This window comes from Aquarana catesbeiana, linkage group LG07 (genome assembly GCF_042186555.1).
Source record: "Aquarana catesbeiana isolate 2022-GZ linkage group LG07, ASM4218655v1, whole genome shotgun sequence".
In the NCBI taxonomy this organism is placed as follows: Eukaryota; Metazoa; Chordata; class Amphibia; order Anura; family Ranidae; genus Aquarana; species Aquarana catesbeiana.
The window spans coordinates 137,579,306-137,599,317 of NC_133330.1; the positions used below are offsets into that span (position 1 = coordinate 137,579,306).

General features: G+C 44.9%; 1 protein-coding gene across 6 annotated transcripts in view; it reads right to left on the minus strand.

The window, feature by feature from the left end:
- IFT56 (intraflagellar transport 56) overlaps nucleotides 1-20,012 on the minus strand; it is a 1,103,321-nt gene that overhangs the window by 73,528 nt on the left and 1,009,781 nt on the right. For 4 of the 6 annotated variants that reach the window (XM_073592705.1, XM_073592704.1, XM_073592706.1 and 1 more), the window contains one exon: nucleotides 14,962-15,031. In XM_073592705.1, the coding sequence (XP_073448806.1) occupies nucleotides 14,962-15,031 (70 nt within the window). Of the gene's footprint in view, nucleotides 1-2,202; nucleotides 8,945-14,961; nucleotides 15,032-20,012 lie in introns of those variants that run through there. The other 2 variants (XM_073592709.1, XM_073592707.1) reach the window with 1 other exon arrangement.

Sequence of the window (20,012 nt, forward strand, 5' to 3'; positions counted from 1 at the left end):
ATGGTCATGGACAAATTTCTAAGGTCTCTCCCTACTACCTTGCAGAAATGGGTGAGCCATGGAGATCCGGAAACAGTGGACAAACTTGTGGACCTTGTGGAAAGGTACTTAGCGACCGAGAATCTGACGTCTTCCCTCAAAGACTCATGGACTTTCCACCCAAAGACCAGACCATCCCCAGCTATGGGTAAGACTGCACCAAGAGATGGGGGTGGAGAGAGTGAAAAAAGGGGAATTAAAGGTATTTTTGGGACTGCCTCTAATGTCTGGCAAAAATGGCCTGGAAGACCAATCCCATAGGAGGTGACTAGAAAGTTATAATTTGTTACCACTGTTGGGAAGAGGGACATGTAGCGGCAGTTTGTCCAGCTACTAATGAACCAATGCACTTTATGCAAAATGTGTATACATAGTAAAAATGTGGTTGTATTGTTGGATTCATGTAACCAGGTTACCTTGGTAATAACTGAAGTGATGGTGGGAAAAACCTTGCACCCTAGGAAAATGGCGGTCACTTGTGTACATGGGGACACTCAAGAGTATCCGGTGACCACGATGTCCTTTGAAACCTGCCTCAGTAACCTGTGTCATCAGATGGGTTTGATTCCCCAACTACCACATGATGCCATTGTGGGAAGGGATTTCCCAAAAATCTGGGAGCTCTGGGATTGCCCAGATTCACAATTAAGTGGTTCTTCAGAGCCTGAAGGTACTCCTAGGGAATTCTGTAAGTGCGAGGATTCTCCTGAGTTTACCTTGTCAGTATTAGCAGGGGAAACAACAGGGCCTAGGGAAGAGCCTGCAACCTCAGAAGAGGAACAACGGTCTGTAGTGTTTGATGATCACAGAGAAAATTTTGCCACTGAACAATTGAAGGATCCCACATTACCAAGGGCCCAGGAGAATGTAGCGAAAATAGATGGGGAATTAGTTACCCTGAGGAGAGGATCACCCTCCCGTACTTCATCATGGATAGGGACCAGTTATACACCATTGAGCAACTGGTGGTGCCAAACCTTACCGCAAGTTGGTCTTAGAACTGGCCCATGGGCACATTCCTGGGGACATTTAGGAGCTGAAAATACCCGGGAAAGAATCACACAGAGATTCTATTGGCCAGGGATCACTAAGGAAGTGGAAATGTAATGTTCCTCCTGTCCAGTGTGTCAGATTTCTGCACCCATGCCCCATTTCAGCAACCCTGTGGTACCCCTGCTTATTATTGAGGTCCCTTTTGAGAGGATTTGGTTGGCTCCTTGCTGAAGTCCGCTAGAGGGCACCAGCACATCTTGGTGATAATGGACTATGCCACCCATTACCCAGAAGCGAATCCTCTCCGAAACACCTCTGCCAAAACCTTTGCCAAATAGCTATTTCAGGGTTTCAGCTGTGTGGGCATCCCTAAAGAAGTACTGACCAGGGCACCCTGTTTATGTCTAGAGTAACCAAAGAGCTTTGCAAACTTCTTAAAGTGACCCAATTACGTACTTAGTGTATCACCCTCAAAAAGATGGGCTGGTTGAAAGATTAAACAAAACGTTAAAATAAATGCTGAGGGAGGTAGTTGATAAAGACGGAAAGTATCTCGGATATACCATTGGGAGAGATCTAATAAAGCCCCAAGTAAACAAACTTGAGGCTATTCAGAGTTGGCCACACCCCACCAACGAGAAGCATGTTCCAGCAGTTTTAGGAATTGCTGGCTATTATCGCCACTTTCCCCATTTTGCCTCACAGGCTGCTCCCCTGATCAATTTGACAAAAGGGAAGGAGTCCATCATGATCAAATGGACCTCCGAAGCAGAAACAGCTTTTGAGAACTTAAAACAGGCCTTATGTAGTCAGCCAGTGATGTACTTGCCTGACTTTTCAAGGGAATTTGTGGTTCAGACTGATGCATCAAATGTTGCGGTAGGAACTGTGTTGTCTCAGGTATTCAAGGGGGAAGAACACCCTAACACTGTCAGTTACCCAAGCTAACCTCTGCACCCTGTAGTCTACCCACTCCTGATCCCCTAATTTTGTAGGTTAAACATTCCTGACCCCTGCAATCTGCACATGAGTATGACAATTGGGAGTGGGTAGGATGACTGTGCAAACACATCACAAAGCAGGGGGGCGAAGTTAGGCATTTTTGCCCTGGGCTCTGGATGACCTTGTCTGGCACTGTGTCAGAAACCATGAATCAGACTGAAACAGAAGTACAGTTAAATCACACTTGTTTAATAATAATAATAAAAACGTAAACAGAGTAAACATAGTCAAAACATAGCCAGAGTTCAGGAACTGGAACAGATAGTCAGACAAGCCAAAACGTCAGGGAGCCAGGGAACAGCGTAGTAGAACAGCAAGCAGGATCTGGAGCCAGAAGGAATGTCAGCCAAGCAAGTCTTTAAGAGGAACACAGGAGAAAGTCTCTAAAGATGTGATCATGGTGAAGGCAGAGATCATCTGGACTGGATGGCTTAAGTAGGAAGGACCGACGAGCAGGATCCTCAACAGATGAGTAACTGTGGATAGATAGGAGCTGGCAATTAGCCGACAGCTGAGCGGCCAGCTCAGAGAAGAATGGGCTGGGCCCAGCCCTGACACACTGCTGAGACCGAGGAATCTTTTTTGCCCAAGGTTGTTTCCTCTTTCTATCACAATGAGAACATTGTGCTTCCATCTTTCTGTCCATCACCCTAGATTGCGCTACACACCTAAGATGTGGCAGCCTTGGGAGAATGGTAAGTCTGGAGCACAGCATGTACAGGGACTCTCTGGGACAAAGCAGCGGTCACAAGGTTTCTCAGGAGGAGCATGGACCTGAGCATGGACCTGAGCATGGACCTGATCGCCAACAGCTCTCTGTCACCAATCTTGTACTTGCACTCCGCCTGTGACAATTTCTTGGAAAAGTAGCCACAAGGATGCATGGCGCTCTCAGAGGTAGGATGTTGAGACAGAAGGGCGCAAACTCCAGTCTCAGAAGCATCAACCTCAAGGATAAAAGATAACGTAGGATCACGTGCCAACACAGGAGCAGAAACAAAGGCAGCCTTGAGACTCTCAAAGGCCTTAATGGACTACGGAGACCAACTCTGTGGGTTACTGTGATTTCTGGTCATTTCAGTCAGGGGCTTGACCAGAGACGAGAAGTTACGGACAAACTTTCGAAAATAGTTGGCAAAGCCAAGAAAACGCTGCAGAGGACATAAACCCATGGGTCTGGGCCACTCTAGGACTGCTGAAAGTTTCTCTGGGTCCATCGAAAAACCAGCAGTGGAAATTACATAACCCAGGAATTTAACCTGTTCACAATGGAATTCACACTTCTCCAACTTACAATAGAGATTGTTCTCTCAGTTTCTGAAGCACACGACATACATCTGTGTGGTGGCCCCCCAGGGACTTGGAAAATTTGAGGATATCGTTCAGATAAACCACCACACAACTGCAACAAATCTCGGAGGACATAGTTAATAAATTCCTGGAAAACTGCCAGGGCGTTACAAAGGCTAAAAGACATTACGAGGTACTCATAATGGCCTGTTCTGGTATTAAACGCAGTTTTCCACTCATCACCCTCCTTAATCCACAGGAGATTGTATGCCCCTCTCAAATCAAGCTTTGTGAAAACCATTGCTCCCTTCAGGCGGTCAAATAACTCCATAATCAACGGAATCGGATAGGCATTCTTAATCCTGAAACGACTGAGACCCCTATAATCAATATAAGGTCTCAGTTCACCACTCTTTTTCTTCACAAAGAAGAAACCAGCACCAGCAGGAGACAAGGATTTGCAGATAAAACCTCAAGAAAGTGCACCTGCAACATATTCCTCCATGGCCTTATCCTCCAAGACCGACAAAGGGTAAACCCGGCCATGAGGGGGTATGGCACCAGGTTGAAGGTCAATTGCGCAATCATGCCACGGGTGTGGAGGCAAACTACCGACTTGACCTTTGTCAAAAACATTGCTAAAATTGCGGTACTCCTCCGGCAGGGAGGAGAGTGAACAGGTGCACAGGACCTTGGCTACCCTTCTGGAAGCATGTCTTACTGCATTGTGGCAACCAGGAGAGAACCGCAGCACGGAGCCAATCAAAAAAGGGGTTGTAACCAATAACCAGGTCAGTTAGGGGTCAGACATTAATGAAGGGTGGAATGGGGATAGATGGGGGGAGGGTTATGGCAGGTGACAAGAAAGTTCCCATTTTGCAAACAGCCATTGGAAACTATAGTGCCATTTGTACTACTAAAAATTATATGAAAATCACCAATAATGCATTAAAGTGTTTGTTCACCAATGCCAGAAGTCTGCCAAGCAAAATAGGTGAGTTGGAAGCTCTGGTGCATGAGAAGAGCTATCATGTAATTGGTATTGCTGAAACTTGGCTTCAATCCTCACGACTGGGCTATTAATATTCCTGGCTATGCACTCTTTCGGAGAGACGGGGTAAAAAGGAAAGGTGGCGGGGTCTGTCTCTATGTGAGAAGTGATCTCAAAGCAAGTGTGAAAGAGGACCTGGTTGATGGAGAGTGTGATGAGTCTGAAGCATTATGGGTGAAACTGCATATAGATGTGCGTAGTTCAAAGTTAATCATTGGAGTTTCCTATAGACCACCCAATGTTAACGAGGAGGTGGAGACTCAGCTCCTTGCACAGATGGAAAGGGCTGCAAGGGCGGGGACAGTAATAATAATGGGGGATTTTAACTACCCAGAAATTGACTGGAGTAATGGCACTGCTGGGACAGTTAAAGGGCAAACATTTATAAACCTATTACAAGAATTTTATGGTCCAGTTTATTGAGGCACCAACTAGGAATGAAGCTCTGTTGGACCTGGTAATCTCAAACCATGCAGAGCTTATTACTAATGTTCAGATAAAGGAACGCCTGGGTAGCAGTGACCATAACATGATTTCATTTGATGTTAGCTGTAAACAAGAAACACATACTGGAAAGATAAAAACACAACTTCAAGAGAGCAAACTTTCCAAGGATGAGGGCTGCTCTCCAGGATTTAGACTGGGAGGGAATATTGGCATCGATAAACACAGAACAGAAATAGGAATTCTTCAAAAACACTGTTTGGGACCTCATTGCAAAGTATATTCCCATAGGCAATAAGTTTAAAAGGCTTCTTCAGCTCTGTGTATACAAAAGAGCATGGGGGAGCTCATGTCCATAATGGGGGTGGTATTGACACAGCCCTGAATGATCCACAATGGCTCAAAAGTGATATGGTCCAGAAATATTTAGACAGAATAAAGGTGGATAAAGCACCTGGACCTGATGGCATCCACCCATGGATCCTAAAAGAATTGAGCTCTGTAATTTCAAAGCCATTGTATCTAATTTTTAGGGACTCATTAATGACGGGAATAGTACCACTGGATTGGCGCAGGGCGAACGTGGTGCCTATGTTTAAAAAGGGATCAAAGTCTTTACCAAGTAACTATAGACCTGTTAGTTTAACTTCTACAGTCGGGAAGATACTGGAGCATTTATTAAAAGGCCACAGACGAGTTCTTGCTGGAAAAAAAACATTTTAAGCAACAGACAGCATGGATTCATAAAAGACAGAAGTTGTCAGACAAACCTGATTTCTTTTTATGAAGAGGTAAGTAAAACCTTGGACAGAGGGGTGGCTGTGGACGTGGTATACTTGGATTTTGCAAAAGCGTTCGATACAGTTCCGCACACACGGCTCATGTGTAAGGCTTGGAAATATCAGTTTGTAAATGGATAGAAAACTGGCTAAAAGACAGAATTAAGAGAGTAGTGGTTAACGATTCTTACTCTAAATGGTCTAAGGTTATCAGTGGTGTACCTCAAGGTTCAGTGCTGGGACCCTTACTTTTTAATATCTTTATAAATGTTATTGGGTCTGAGATCAAAAGTAACATTTCTGTCTTTGCAGATGACACCAAGTCATGCAGTGGAATAACGTCCTTATAGGTGTCTCCAATTTACAAGCCGACCTCAATGCACTGTCTAATTGGGCGACTATGTGGCAGATGAGGTTTAATGTTGAGAAATGTAAAGTTATGCACTTGGGGGCTAAGAATATGCATGCATTATACATGCTAGGGGGAGTACAACTGGGGGAATCCGTAGTGGAGAAGGATCTGGGGGTTTTGGTAGATCATAAGCTCAATAATAACATGCAATGCCAAGTTGCGGTTTCCAAAGCGAGCAAAGTCTTTTCCTGTATTAAGAGAGGTATGGACTCCAGAGAGAGAGAGATATAATTTTGCCCCTGTTCAAATCATTAGTAAGACCTCATCTGGAATATGCAGTTCAGTTTTGGGCACCAGTTCTCAAAAAGGATATCGGGGAACTGGAGAAAGTGCAGAGAAGGGCAACCAAACTGATAAGAGGTATGGAGGAGCTCAGCTATGAGGAAAGATTAGAGGAACTGAATTTATTCACTCTTGAAAGGAGGAGAAAAAGGGGGGATATGATCAACATGTTCAAATATACAAGGGGTATATATAGTGAACTTTCATCTCATCTCCATTTCATCTCCAAATATGGAAAGGTTTCTTCACAGTAAGAGCTGTGAAATTGTGGAATAGACTCCCGCCAGAGGTGGTTCTGGCCAGCTCAGTAGATTGCTTTAAGAAAGGCCTGGATACTTTCCTAAATGTACATAATATAACTGGGTACTAACATTTATAGGTAAAATTGATCCAGGGAAAATCTGATTGACTCTTGGGGGATCAGGAAGGAATTTTTTCCCCTGCTGTAGCAAATTGGAGCATGCTCTGCTGGGGCTTTTTGCCTTCCTCTGGATCAACTGTGGGTATAGAATTGGGTGTATTGGATTGTACGATATTTTTTATTTTATTTATTTATTTATTTTTTCTATGGTTGAACTGGATGGACTTGTGTCTTTTTTCAACCTAACTATGAAACCAGCGGAAACTTAGGAAATAACTTGGAATTGGATTATCTCATGGTGAAGAGCCCCCTACGGCCATGGACAATGGAACAGTCTCATGAGTCACATGGGCAGGCTGTAGAGGTCTCCCGTCAAGAGCCTCAATGGCAAGTGGAGTGTCATGCAGCTGCAGCAGAATCGAGTGCTTTGATACAAAGGCAGCATCAATGAACAGGCCTGCAGCTCCGGAGTCGATTAGAGCCTCTATCTCGATGGACGACTCAGCCCAAGAAAGGGTAACCGAAACCAGGGGCTTATCCTTCTAGATAACTGGGGATGAAACAACGCCACGTAAGGTCTGCCAGTGACAGGACCTCAAGGTTTGGGCTTTCCCTGGATGGGTAGGACAAGACTACCTGGCCACAATAAAGGCACAATCTCTCCCTCCTCCTAAAGGTTCTCTCATCCGCAGAGAGACGCGTGAAACCCAAGTGCATGGGTTCACCTTCACTGACCGACTCGGTACCAGGAGGCATGGGAAGTGAGGGAGGCAAGGGTGGGACTGCAAAGCTCAGAGACAAACGTACAAGAGGCTCCCGTAAGCGCTCCTTAAAAGAGTCTTTCTCTGAGTCTGGAGTCAATGAGGATGGCAAACGTGATCAACTTCTCCAGCTCAGTGGGTATATCTAGGGCTGCTATCTCATCCTTGATGGTATCCAAGAGAAAAAGCAGCCACGAGGGCCTCATTGTTCCAAGCAACCTCTGCTGCCAGAGTACGGAATTCAATTGCGTAATTTGCAACAGTTTTCATACTCTGTTTGATGGACATGAGGCACTTGGCAGCAGAAGTGGAGCGTGCGGGAACATCAAATACCCTTTTAAAAGAAGCCTCAAACCCAGGGTAACTCAAAACAACAGGTTTTTGCATCTCCCATAGAGGGTTTGCCCAGATCAAGGCTCTCTCAGAATGCAAAGATATCACAAAACCTACTTTGCTTCTGTCCGTGGGAAACACCTGGGGCAGCATCTCAAAGTATCTCTCAACCTGGTTGAGAAACCCTCTGGTTTGAAGCCTCAAACCCAGGGTAACTCAAAACAACAGGTTTTTGCATCTCCCATAGAGGGTTTGCCCAGATCAAGGCTCTCTCAGAATGCAAAGATATCACAAAACCTACTTTGCTTCTGTCCGTGGGAAACACCTGGGGCAGCATCTCAAAGTATCTCTCAACCTGGTTGAGAAACCCTCTGCATTGGACTGGATTGCCCCCAAATTGCTGGGGAACCAGACATACCTCTTATAGAGGTAATACTCGAGGCGGGTGCCTGCACAGAGACTGGAGCAGCAGCAGGAATGGCCTGCAACACAGGTTATACCGGAGCAGCCACAGTGGGAGATTCCAGGTGAGCTGTGCGACTCAGGAACATTTGTAACGCCTTGGCAAACTGATCCATGCTGCGATCCTGCTCATCCAATCTGGAAAAAATATTACCAGCAAGTGGATTGACTGCATCTTCTGAATTAATGGCCTTCACCTACTGTCAGAAACCATTTATCAGACTGAGACAGAAGTACAGTTAAATCACACTTGTTTAATAATAATAAAAAAAGGTAAACAGAGTAAATGTAGTCAAAACATAGCCAGAGTTCAGGAACCGGAACGAATAGTCAGAGAAGCCAAAACATTAGGCAGCCAGAAGAACAGCATAGAAGAACAGCAAGCAGGATCTGGAGCCAGAAGGAATGTCAGCCAAGCAAGTCTTTAACAGGAACACAGGAGAGCGTCTCTAAAGATGTGACCAAGGTGAAGGCAGAGATCATCTGGACTGGATGGCTTAAGTAGGAAGGACCGACGAGCAGGATCCTCAACAGATGAGTCACTGTGGATAGATAGGAGCTGGCAATTAGCCGACAGCTGAGTGGCCAGCTCGGAGAAGGAAGGGATGGGCCCAGCCCTGACACACTGCTGAGACCGAGGAATCTTTTTTGCCCAAGGTTGTTTCCTCTTTCTATCACAATGAGAACATTGTGCTTCCATCTTTCTTGTCCATCACCCTAGATTGCGCTACACACCTAAGATGTGGAAAAAAAAGTTTTTTATTTCAGACAGTCATTACAGAGGATTCCTGGTTGCCAGTGCAACATCTCTCCACTGATTCACCTAACAAGTTAGGGCTTTTTGGCACCAGGTCTCAGTCTTCAAGTTTTATCGTTTATCTGGACGTGGCTTAATTTTAGCATTAGGCCCCATTTACACGGGGCAATTTGTTCCGTGCAGGCTGCCTTTTACCGACACAGGAATGCTGCGTGCATCCCTGTACTATCAACCTATTTTATTCTATTGGGACATGCCGCTGCATGGACACAGCTTCTGTGTCCCTATATGACATGCAGGTGCGGGTCCACGAATGCCCACAGAATTAATTCAGGGACCCACATGTGCAGGTCATATAGGGACACAGCGGCTGTGTCTGTGCAGCCACATATCCCAATAGACTAAAATGGAGGACTTGTGCATTCCCATGGTGTAAAAGATGGCCCTGTATGAGACACAGAGCTAATCACCCCATATGAATAGGGGTCTAATGCTGCGTACACACGAGATGACTTTCCGTAAGAGTAGACTCTGACGGACTTTCCGACGGAGTTGCGCTGAAAAGAACAAGCCTACAGACGATCACACCAAAGTCCGATTGTTCAGAACGTGATGACGTACGACGTGACTATAAAAAAGGAAGTTCAATAGCCAGTAGCCAATAGCTGTCCTTGCGTTTTTGGTCCGTCAGACTAGCATACAGACGAACGGTTTTCTCAATAGGAATTGAGTCCGTCGGAAAGATTTGAAACATGTTCTATTTCTAGGTCCGTCAGAATTTTCGAAAGAGAAGGTCCGATGAAGCCCACACATGATCAGAATGTCCGACAATGATTCTGTCGGACTTTTTCTGCCGGAAAGTCCGGTCGTGAGTACGCGGCATTAGACATGAGGTCCTGCAGGCAGCAGTGTGATAAACACAAATGCCCTGTACACACGGCCGGATTTTCCCACTGAAAATGTGCGATCGGAGCTTGTTGTCGCAAATTCCGACCGTGTGCGGGCTCCATTGGACTTTTTCCATCGGAATTTTCGACACACAAAGTTTGAGAGCAGGCTATAAAATTTTCCAACAACAAAATCCGTTTGCGTCAATTCCGACCGTGTGTGGACAATTCCGACGCACAAAACGCATGCTCAGAATAAATTCCGAGACGGAACTGCTCGGTCTGGTAAAATTAGCGTTCGTAATGGATATAGCACTTTCGTCACGCTGCAATGTTTTAAATTGTTTAATGCAGCGCACTGTCTTCTTTATAATGCTAGAAGAATGAAGTTGTTTTGCTGCTCATATTCACATAGACTTCTCACAAACTTCTTTCTTCATTATCTATCGTGATTTCATCAATATAACATGTTTATTTGTCACATCTACCGAAAAGAATTTTTTTTTTAATGTTTTTAGGTTAATTTTTGTTTTTTTTTATCCTGATCTTGTGTTTTTTTTTTTTTAATTCCAGAATAGTTTTGGGTGTGTTTTGTGTGTCAAGTTACCACAACACCATTATTATCTTGTATTATTTAATCTCAAGGAGATTGGTTGGTGTTGGGGTCTCTTGTTAATTTCACATTGTAGTTTTGAAATGTACCTGCCTCCTCACAAACAAAATGTCCTTTTTGAAGGAAAACACACATAGGCGAGTATAATAAAACAAACCAAAAATGTATTAAGGGGTCCTAACCAAAGAAAGTGGGAGACAACGCTGGAGAAACTGCAGAAATTGGTGAAGCCTTTGGCCCCCAGGGCACACATCAATTATTTTACTGAAAAATTGGTGGCCTGAGGAGTCCATATATAAGGGAGTACAATCTGGTCCAGAAGTCCAAGAGATCATGAACAGCAGCAGATGACATACATGTCCCCAGGCTGTGGTCATACAAGAGCCTGCATCTTTTGTCAGACCAGACTGAACCCAGGCCATCACTTTCTTGTCTTCCTTCCACTCTTCCTCTCTTGCTGTGTCTGTGGTGGTGGAGTTGTGGCAGGAGGAGGAGGATGATGCAACTCACTCAGGTGGGTATTGGGTGTGATTTCGCCCCTCAACCCCTTATTTAATGTTTTATAAATTATTTCCTCACACATGAGGTGTTGGCCCTCCTGCATGTCCTGCAGTTTTGTGGCAGCCATGGAGGCAAAGGCCTCTTCACGAGTGGGGGTGGCTCTGAGGGACGCAGAAGCCTCCTGAATCAGCCTGAGTGCTGAATCCTCCACGTTACTCCCCTTCCTGGGTCTTTTGTTTGGAAGGCGGAGGGGAGGAACCTGCGATTCTATGAGGCTCCTACTGGGCCCTGCCACCTCCTGGCTGCCACTTACCCCCGCCTCCTCCTGGCTGCCACTAACTCCTGCTTCCTCCTGTGTGCCACATTCCACAGCCTCCTCCTGGCTGAGGTCTTCCTGTGTATGAAAAAGGGACATTTTTGTTTTATTTTTTTCTTCATCAATCACACACAATTTTCATCAATTTTCATCTCATGATTGTTGCAAATTGAATGTTAAGAACTATAAAAGATTATCATTCTGAGCCCAGCATTTTTCATTCTTGTCACAATTATTTTTGCCCACTACTGTCTATTGATATGTAAAACGCTTGATTAAATCAGCAATTAGTGATCAATAACAACATCTAGTAAACATCATTTATTTATTGACCAGAAATCTGTAGAAGAATGCTACACCTGGCTCAAGCTGGGCTCCTCCACTTCTTCCTGGCTGTAGTGCAAATCCACTTTGCATTACAGGTGCAGTTTCAGTGCAGTCTCAAGTGCACTTGTAGTGCAAAGTGTATTTTCCTTTAGTAAATAACACCCAGCAGTGCTTTCTAATTTTACACAATCACGCCATTTTCAGGACTCCCCAAATTTCAGTCATGGTGGGCTAAAAGAAAGCCAAGCAGTAAATCTAAGCAAATATTTGTTCAGTTTAAAATATATTTTTATTTAAAAAATGTCTCAGACATTGTCTGGCATATCGATGGCCCCCCTACCCGCAAAGTATTCCATGAATCTTAGACAGACCTCGCGGGCACTCTGGGGGGGCAAGCCAGGACGGCCAGCTTCAAGCGCCATCAGGTTTGGTTCATTCATATTAATTTCCGGCTTTGGGCCCAACTGAGCCAGCATAGTTTCAAGAATTTCTCCTTAAAAAGTTGTGGAGAACACAGCAAGCCAGCATAATGTGATTGAGTTTATATTCCACCATGTGTATTGGTGTAAGAAATAGGCGGAACCGGCTGGCCATTATTCCAAACGTGTTCTCCACCACTCTTCTGGCTCTGGCCAGCCGGTAATTAAAAACCCTCTGGTCCGGGGTAAGGGTCCTCATAGGGAATGGCCGCATAAGATGGTCCCCCAGCACAAACGCTTCATTCGCAACGAAGACGAATGGGAGTCCTTCCGTATTGTCTTCTGGAGGTGGCAAGCCCATGCTGCCATTCTGGAGACGCCTGTAGAACTCCGTGTGGGAGATGACTCCACCATCTGACATCCGGCCATTCTTCCCCACGTCCACATACAGGAACTCGTAAGTAGCCAACACCACCGCCAACATCACAATACTATTGAACCCCTTGTAGTTGTAATAGTATGACCCTGAGTTGGGTGGTGGGACGATGTGAACGTGTTTCCCATCAATTGCCCTGACACAGTTAGGAAAGTCCCACCGCTGGGCAAAGTGGGAGGCCACAGTCTGCCATTCCTGTGGGTTGGAAGGAAACTGTGGAGTCAAACAAGAAAAATAAATTAATAATTTTGCACATAAACATGGAAAGTAGATTAGACACAAACATTCTTGGCCAACATCAGTATAATATTTATTTTAGGGAGTATTTAAAGACAAAGGTATAAGGTCCACCTATCAGATTCCTCCCCTCTCATGGGCCATTTTAAAAATGTTGGGGGGGAGATGTTTTGGCCAGGTAACCCTCTCCACTTCATTGAGAGATGAATGCCTAAATAATGTGTATTACTTTGGCCAGCCCCTCCTTACTTACACTATTGGCAGCCCACTGGACAGGTAAGAAGTGTCATAATACAAAGATATAAATACACACTGTACACATTTTAGCACATTTTTACATTCTGCTATTACCTATCAAGATAATAGGATACAAAAACTTTTAACATTACCATTTGAAAGTATTCAGGCAGGCCCTTGCACTACAAGCTTTGGGGAATTCATCCATAAATCTGACCACAAAAGAGGTGGGTATAGTGTGTATGGGTTTGGCAAAGTCAGCAGATTGGTATCAGCTGAGTTAGCAGTTGGGGGGAGGGAGGGTTCCAAATGATTTTGGGACCCCAAAAAAAAACCTCTGGCACTCTGCCAGAATTTAAAGCACAAATCACAATTTTACACATTTTAGGGGGTATTTAGGGTAAAGCACTACTATGGAGCTGACAAAATACATTGTTAATTGAGTAGACGAGGTGGATATAGGCCCAGGAGAGCATGCTGGGGAGGTTAGTGAGGGCAAATATGTATGAAGGACAAAAAAAATGTAAAAAAAATCCAGCATGCATGAGGACAAAGGGGACATTTACAGCATATTACAATCATGGTAATTAGTGAATAAGGAAAGAAATACAATACATTAGCAAACATTAAATACAATAAAAAGTGATGTAAAAGGATAAATCTTACCTTAATATACTCCTTCTGCAGGACCTGGATGATGACAGAACAGGTCTCCGGGATAATGATCCCCAGAGCCTGGGGGGAGATGCCTGTCAAGAACTTCCTGCAGGCTTCTCCCCGTCGCCAAGTACCGCAACGTTACGACTAACCTTTGCTCCGGGGTAATGGCTTGCCTCATGCAGGTATCCTGCCTGCTGATATAAGGGGTCAGCAAAGACAACAAACGGTGAAATACAGGGTCCGTCATCCGGAGAAAGTTCCTGAAATCATCAGGATTATTCTCACGGATCTCACGGAGCAAAGGCATGTGACAGAATTGGTCACGCTGGAGCAACCAATTCTTGGTCCATGAACTCCTCCTCGCCCTGTTCATGGACTGGGCTTGTGTCAAAGTAAGGGCCCCAACACCAAGCCCCCGAACAGCACGAACTCTACGATGAGTATGTACACGCAACATGGCTAGAAAACGCACGGCTGCTCAGAACGAAGTAACAGAACACACTGAAGTACAGCAAGGCCTGTGAAGAGCGACCTGAAAAACAGTAACGAACAGACAAGAACACAATGACAAGTCAATGGTAACTTGCTGCACGCACTGAAGACCAGATAAAAACCCACAAGCACAAACTGAACAGCAGAAATACAATCTGAAAACCACGAGTCTGAAAAAGCACAAATCGTCTCTCACCAAACTTTTACTAACACGAGATTAGCAAAAGGAGCCCAAAGGGTGTCGCGCTTGGTACTGAACTGCCCTTTTATAGTCTCGTTGTACGTGGTGTACATCACCGCATTCTTGGCGTCTGGAAATTCCGACAACTTTGTGCGACCGTGTGTATGCAAGACAAGTTTGAGCCAACATCTGTCGGAAAAAATCCATGGATTTTGTTGTCGGAATGTCCGATCAATGTGTGACCGTGTGTACAGGGCATAAGATATTTGAAGTTTGCCAGAGCTTTTATGGTTTGCCTGTCCCTCCTTTTTTGGGACTGCTATGGATATTACTACCTGTGATTTATTGGAAAAGTAGAATTTTTGCATTCACTATAAAATCATTTTCTCTGGTAATTCATTGGGAGGTCCCAGCTCCCTCCATTCTTTTGAATATCTTATTGCATTCTTTGCCTTTTGCCACAGTTGAGATGTTCTCAGGGAAGTTACCTTCCATTACTACAGTTTGCTCACTGCTTGCTAGTCCTGAGCTTGTGCTAAACCATGCAGGGATGGGGCTCTGCCCTTTGCTTTGCTTAGCATACAACCTCTTAGAGGCAGCACCGATACCCATCAGTCATTTTTCATAGAATGAGTGAGTAAAAGAGAACATTCCAGAGATGTATAATGGAAGTTAGGGTGACTACTTACAACATCGGGCAAGCCAGCTCAGGTAAACATAATCATTTTTTATCTTCTCGCTCTGAATTAATAAAAACACCTAAAACAGAATTAGGAAAAAAAAGTATTATTATTATTATTATACTACAGGATTTATATAGCATTGACAGTAATATATATATGATACAAATTGATGATTAAAAAAAAAAATCCAGATTTTTTTTTTATTTAAATCTTATTTTTTTGGATTTTTATTACATTTATTTTAACAAAATGCTTTTGGAGTAAACATCTATGAAAACATAGTTTTCTATTTAAGATACATTAATAATTTAGTTTATTCAGCATGAAATGGAGCTTAGTTATGTAGCAAGAGGCTGTATATTTGGCAATATTTCATTTTTGGTAAATTCATTCAACGAATCCAAGCTCTGCAAGCTGAGATAATATGCACTGCATTGATGCATTCACACAGTTTCACAGTACCCATTAGATAAAACAAAGTTCAGGAATACTCTTTTATCCCATTGTTTTGAAAATCTATGTACACTACAAACTGTATGATTGAATTGGTTCTGATTTTGCTTTGTTACTAACATGATAGCTTATTATTCTAAATAGGAAGCCTTCATTTGGTTGCAAATATTAAAGATTCTAACTACCAGCAAGAATAAGTCCTTACATTTAAAGAGCACTTGACATTTCAGATCCATCATGGCAGCGCCTATTCAGCATCCACTCACCTGCTGCCGCCACGTCCCTCACCTTGTTGTGTCACTGCCGCATCACCAACCATCCCATTAAAGTGAATGGAACTGTCGGTGACAGTCAACAGCGGGTCAGAGGAGGAGCCGCTGCGGGACAGAGATGACAGTGGCTCTTTAAAATGTATGATTTAAATTGAGTTGATTTAAATTAAGCCTTTTTACTAGTGGTTTAAATCAACTTGATTTAAATCAAATCCACCCTGGAAGCAAGGGCCCTCCAAAAATTAGGATGCCAAATGAATCATAAACAAACAAAATATGGAAACACCACTGTAAGTTCAAACATATGTACAATGTCAGCCCAATTATGGGTTTGGAATGCACCCACTGCCATCTGATGTCAATCACAGGCAAGGCGGTCCTAATGTGGAACTAATCTCAGAGTTCCCCATCAGGTTCTGCCCACCCAACAACCCATTTCCCTACTGCTGCACTGCTGAGTAGGCAAAGCCTGACGAGGAACTCAGAGACTAGTTCTCCATTAGTTCTGCCCTGGCTGTGATTGACAGTGGGCACCTTTTTTTATAAGTGCTATTGATCTGAATAGCAGCTGTGGAATCTGCCCACTGCCATCCATTATCGATCACAAGCAATGCAGATCTGATGGTAAACTAGTACCCCAGAGTTCCCCATGAGGCTACACCCACCCCATAACCAAACTTATCGTCCATGTACCTGTCTGTGTGACAGGTGCAGCGGCTGGGAAGGGAGTTGCACGAGGAAGGAATGTCCAGTATGAGCACACCAACCTTAGTGCTCTCCTCTGAAGCTCTGACAATTGGGGTGCAAAGTTCCAACAGACTTCTACAGAGTGTCTAGGACACTCTTTATGCACTCCAGGGAATATGTAATTTTTGCATTGGCCTGTATGTGTTAGTACTGTTCGGTAGTGATGGGCTCGGGCGTGTTCGTATCAAAACTGCCAGGAAGCAGTCGCTGTACACTGCCAATCATAGGTAGTGAGGCATTTCCCGACCGGCAGCTGCACATACACATGCTGCCTATGATTGGTAGTGTGCAGTGCTGGCTTCCTGGCGGGTTCGATCCGAACATGCCGGAGCCTATTCCCACTGTTCGGCAACATGGCAAGTTTGCAGTGAGGAGATATACAAAGCACAGTGCATAAAAGTAACAAAAAGTAGCTCAAAAAGAATACAGAAACCAGCAACATTTACAGATTCTTGTAACCTGAAAATGTGCATGTATTTTCCCCCAGAAGCACCCAGAAGTACTGGTCAGCAGCGTTTGTGGGCACACACAGACCTAAGGGCCTAAATCATAGCGGCACTTTCAGTAAAAGTTGTACATTTGTATTTGTACCATCAACCTTTAAAGATGCCAATAAGATGGGTTACCTATTTAGTTGAAAACCCTTCTTACCGGTAATATTGCCTGTAGCCTTTTGATTTTGAGTACATCCAGCTGTGCTTTGGAAATCTGCTTTTTGAAGACTGTCTGCTCATTTGGCTCAGTATAGAGCATAATAATACTATAAACCCCATGCCACAAAAAAAAAAGAAACATAAAAATTTTATATACTTGCCACTGTAGATTTGGACCAAATAAGTTTTATACCACTTGTTAAGCAAGAGACAACACGATTAAAGTTTTAAATCGTATTCATATTGCCAGCTAGACTCATACTCCTTGTTACATTAGATAGTGCAGGTAAAAACACTCTTAGTAAAATTAAGTAATAGAATATACAGACAAAACTGTGACTTGATCGGGACATATAACAAGGATAAACTTCTCCAAAGGTAACTGGGTCACTCCTGCAGTTGCTGCCCAGTGACAGTGTGTTCAACAAGTCATCACTTTCGAAGTAAAGTTGTATTACTTTATTTTATTAAAATGTGTTTGCTTTTGTCTGATGTGCTCTGTCTTCTATGTTCATTTATATGGCCTTTGGATATACAGAGAGCTACGAAGGATAAGCAGACTGCTTAATGTACCAGTAAAGTGCGGTATATATGATTATTCCAAGTTTGATGAGCCAATGTATAATTTAAATTTTCCTGCTACATTACCCTATGGCAGTGTTTCTCAATCTTTTTCCAGTTGGAGCGACCCTGAAAAGGATTTTCAGTCTTGAGGCATCCCAGTCCAAGACTTTGTTCACGTTAATGTGTCTCACAGAACACGCGCAAAATCTTGCTCATGCCAGACTGCTGGTTGGAAGCTAAACAGTGGGGACCTTGAGTGGAAAGTGAACAAGTCTTACTTTTTGACTGCTGGTGATTGCTAGGTTGCTTTTTTTGGTTCTTTTGGGACTTTTCCTTGTAGCTTTTTAACACCTTTTTCTGACACTTTTTTCTTTCTTTCCTTCAGCCTACTAATTAAGGGGGGTGGTTAATTGGTCACAGGTGCTGGGCAGCTGGCACGGGCACATCAAGCGGGGCAGCTGGCAGGGGCACATTAAGCTGGGCAGCAGGCACATCAAGCTGGGCAACAGGCACGGGCACATCAAGCTGGGCAACAGGCACGGGCACATCAAGCTGGGCAACAGGTACTTCAAGCTGGGCAGCAGGCACTTCAAGCTCTGCAGCAAGCACGGGCACATCAAGCTCTGCAGAAGGCACGGGCACATCAAGCTGGGCAGCAGGCACATCAAGCTGGGCAGCAGGCACGGGCACATCAAGCTGGGCAGCAGGCACGGGCACATCAAGCTGGGCAGCAGGCACGGGCACATCAAGCTGGGCAGAAGGCACGGGCACATCAAGCTGGGCAGCAGGCACTAGCACATCAAGCTGGGCAGAAGGCACATCAAGGTGGGCAGCAGGCACGGGCACATCAAGCTGGGCAGCAGGCACGGGCACATCCGGCTGGGCAGCAGACAGGAACACACTAGGCTGGGCAGCAGACAGGAACACACCAGGCTGGGCAGCAGACAGGAACACACCAGGCTGGGCAGCAGACAGGAACACATCAGGCTGGGCAGCAGACGGGAACACATCAGGCTGGGCAGCAGACAGGAACACATCAGGCTGGGTTCTTCAGACTGGAATGCTGGCTCTGGCACTTCAGAGTGGAATGCTGGCGCTGGCACTTCGGGCTGGAACGCTGGCACATCAGGCGTGAACGCTGGCACATCGGGCGTGAACGCTGGCACATCGGGCGTGAACGCTGGCACATCGGGCTGGAAAGCTGGCACATCGGGCTGGAAAGCTGGCACTTCGGGCTGGAAAGCTGGCACTTCGGGCTGGAAAGCTGGCACTTCGGGCTGGAAAGCTGGCACTTCGGGCTGGAAAGCTGGCACTTCGGGCTGGAAAGCTGGCACTTCGGGCTGGAAAGCTGGCACTTCGGCTGGAACTCTGGCACTTCGGGCTGGAACTCTGGCACTTCGGGCTGGAACTCTGGCACCAGAACTTCAAGCTGGGACAGATTGGTGGGTGTGGGGGCAGGTTGGGTTAATGGCAGGATCGTTTTGGTTGGGAAAAACTTTCATTTTTTTCTTTGGCTTAGCCACTGAAGCTCTGTAGGTGACTGCAGGACTGTAGGTAAGGGGTGCAGCAGACTGGAAAGGAGGATTGGGATATGGCAGAGAAGAGGTAACAGTAGCTGGGGGAAGATCTTGTGGGTTTGTAGGCAGCTGAGAAGAGGCAGGTGGGTTGAATGCAGGATAGATACAGGGGGTAGAGACCAGATATGAGTATTTGGTTGGGAGCAGCGTATACTGGTCTGCAACTGAGGTTAACATGGGTGATGGGGAAACATACATTTGGATAGGCTGGTGTCTGATGGCAGAGGTGGTTTGTTTGGCTGGGGCTGATTGCACCATGTCAGACCATGCCGAAAGTATAGGTTGTACAAACTGTAGTTTTAAATCTCCCTGTCTAACAAAAGACTGAGCAGACACATTGCACTCAGCAATCACCTGTGGGGAACAGGCTGAGTAGTGCTCACAAAAATCGGCGGGATCATCTTCAAAAAGCCACACTAGGGATAAAACCTAAATCACATTAAAAGGAGGAGAGAAATCATCATGGCCCTCTGGAATACAGGGCAGGGCCAGCTCAGTACAGATCTTGATCAAAGGCTGCACCTCCCCAAACAATATATAACTCTGATTGACCAGGGTGAGCCAAATGGATAGTTGCAAACAAATGGTCACTAGACCATCCTTTCAAAGCCTGGCGCAATAATCACCACTTTCAGATGCCAGCAGAGAAAAATAAATAACCTCATCAGCATTGCAACCAAACTGAATCAAAATGGTTCCCCCCCTGTGCAGCCACTTCTGGTCAGGGATGGCCCTGGTATTCTGTCATAAACCAGATGTGACCAGAACTGTGTGACTGCGACAGAGTGAAC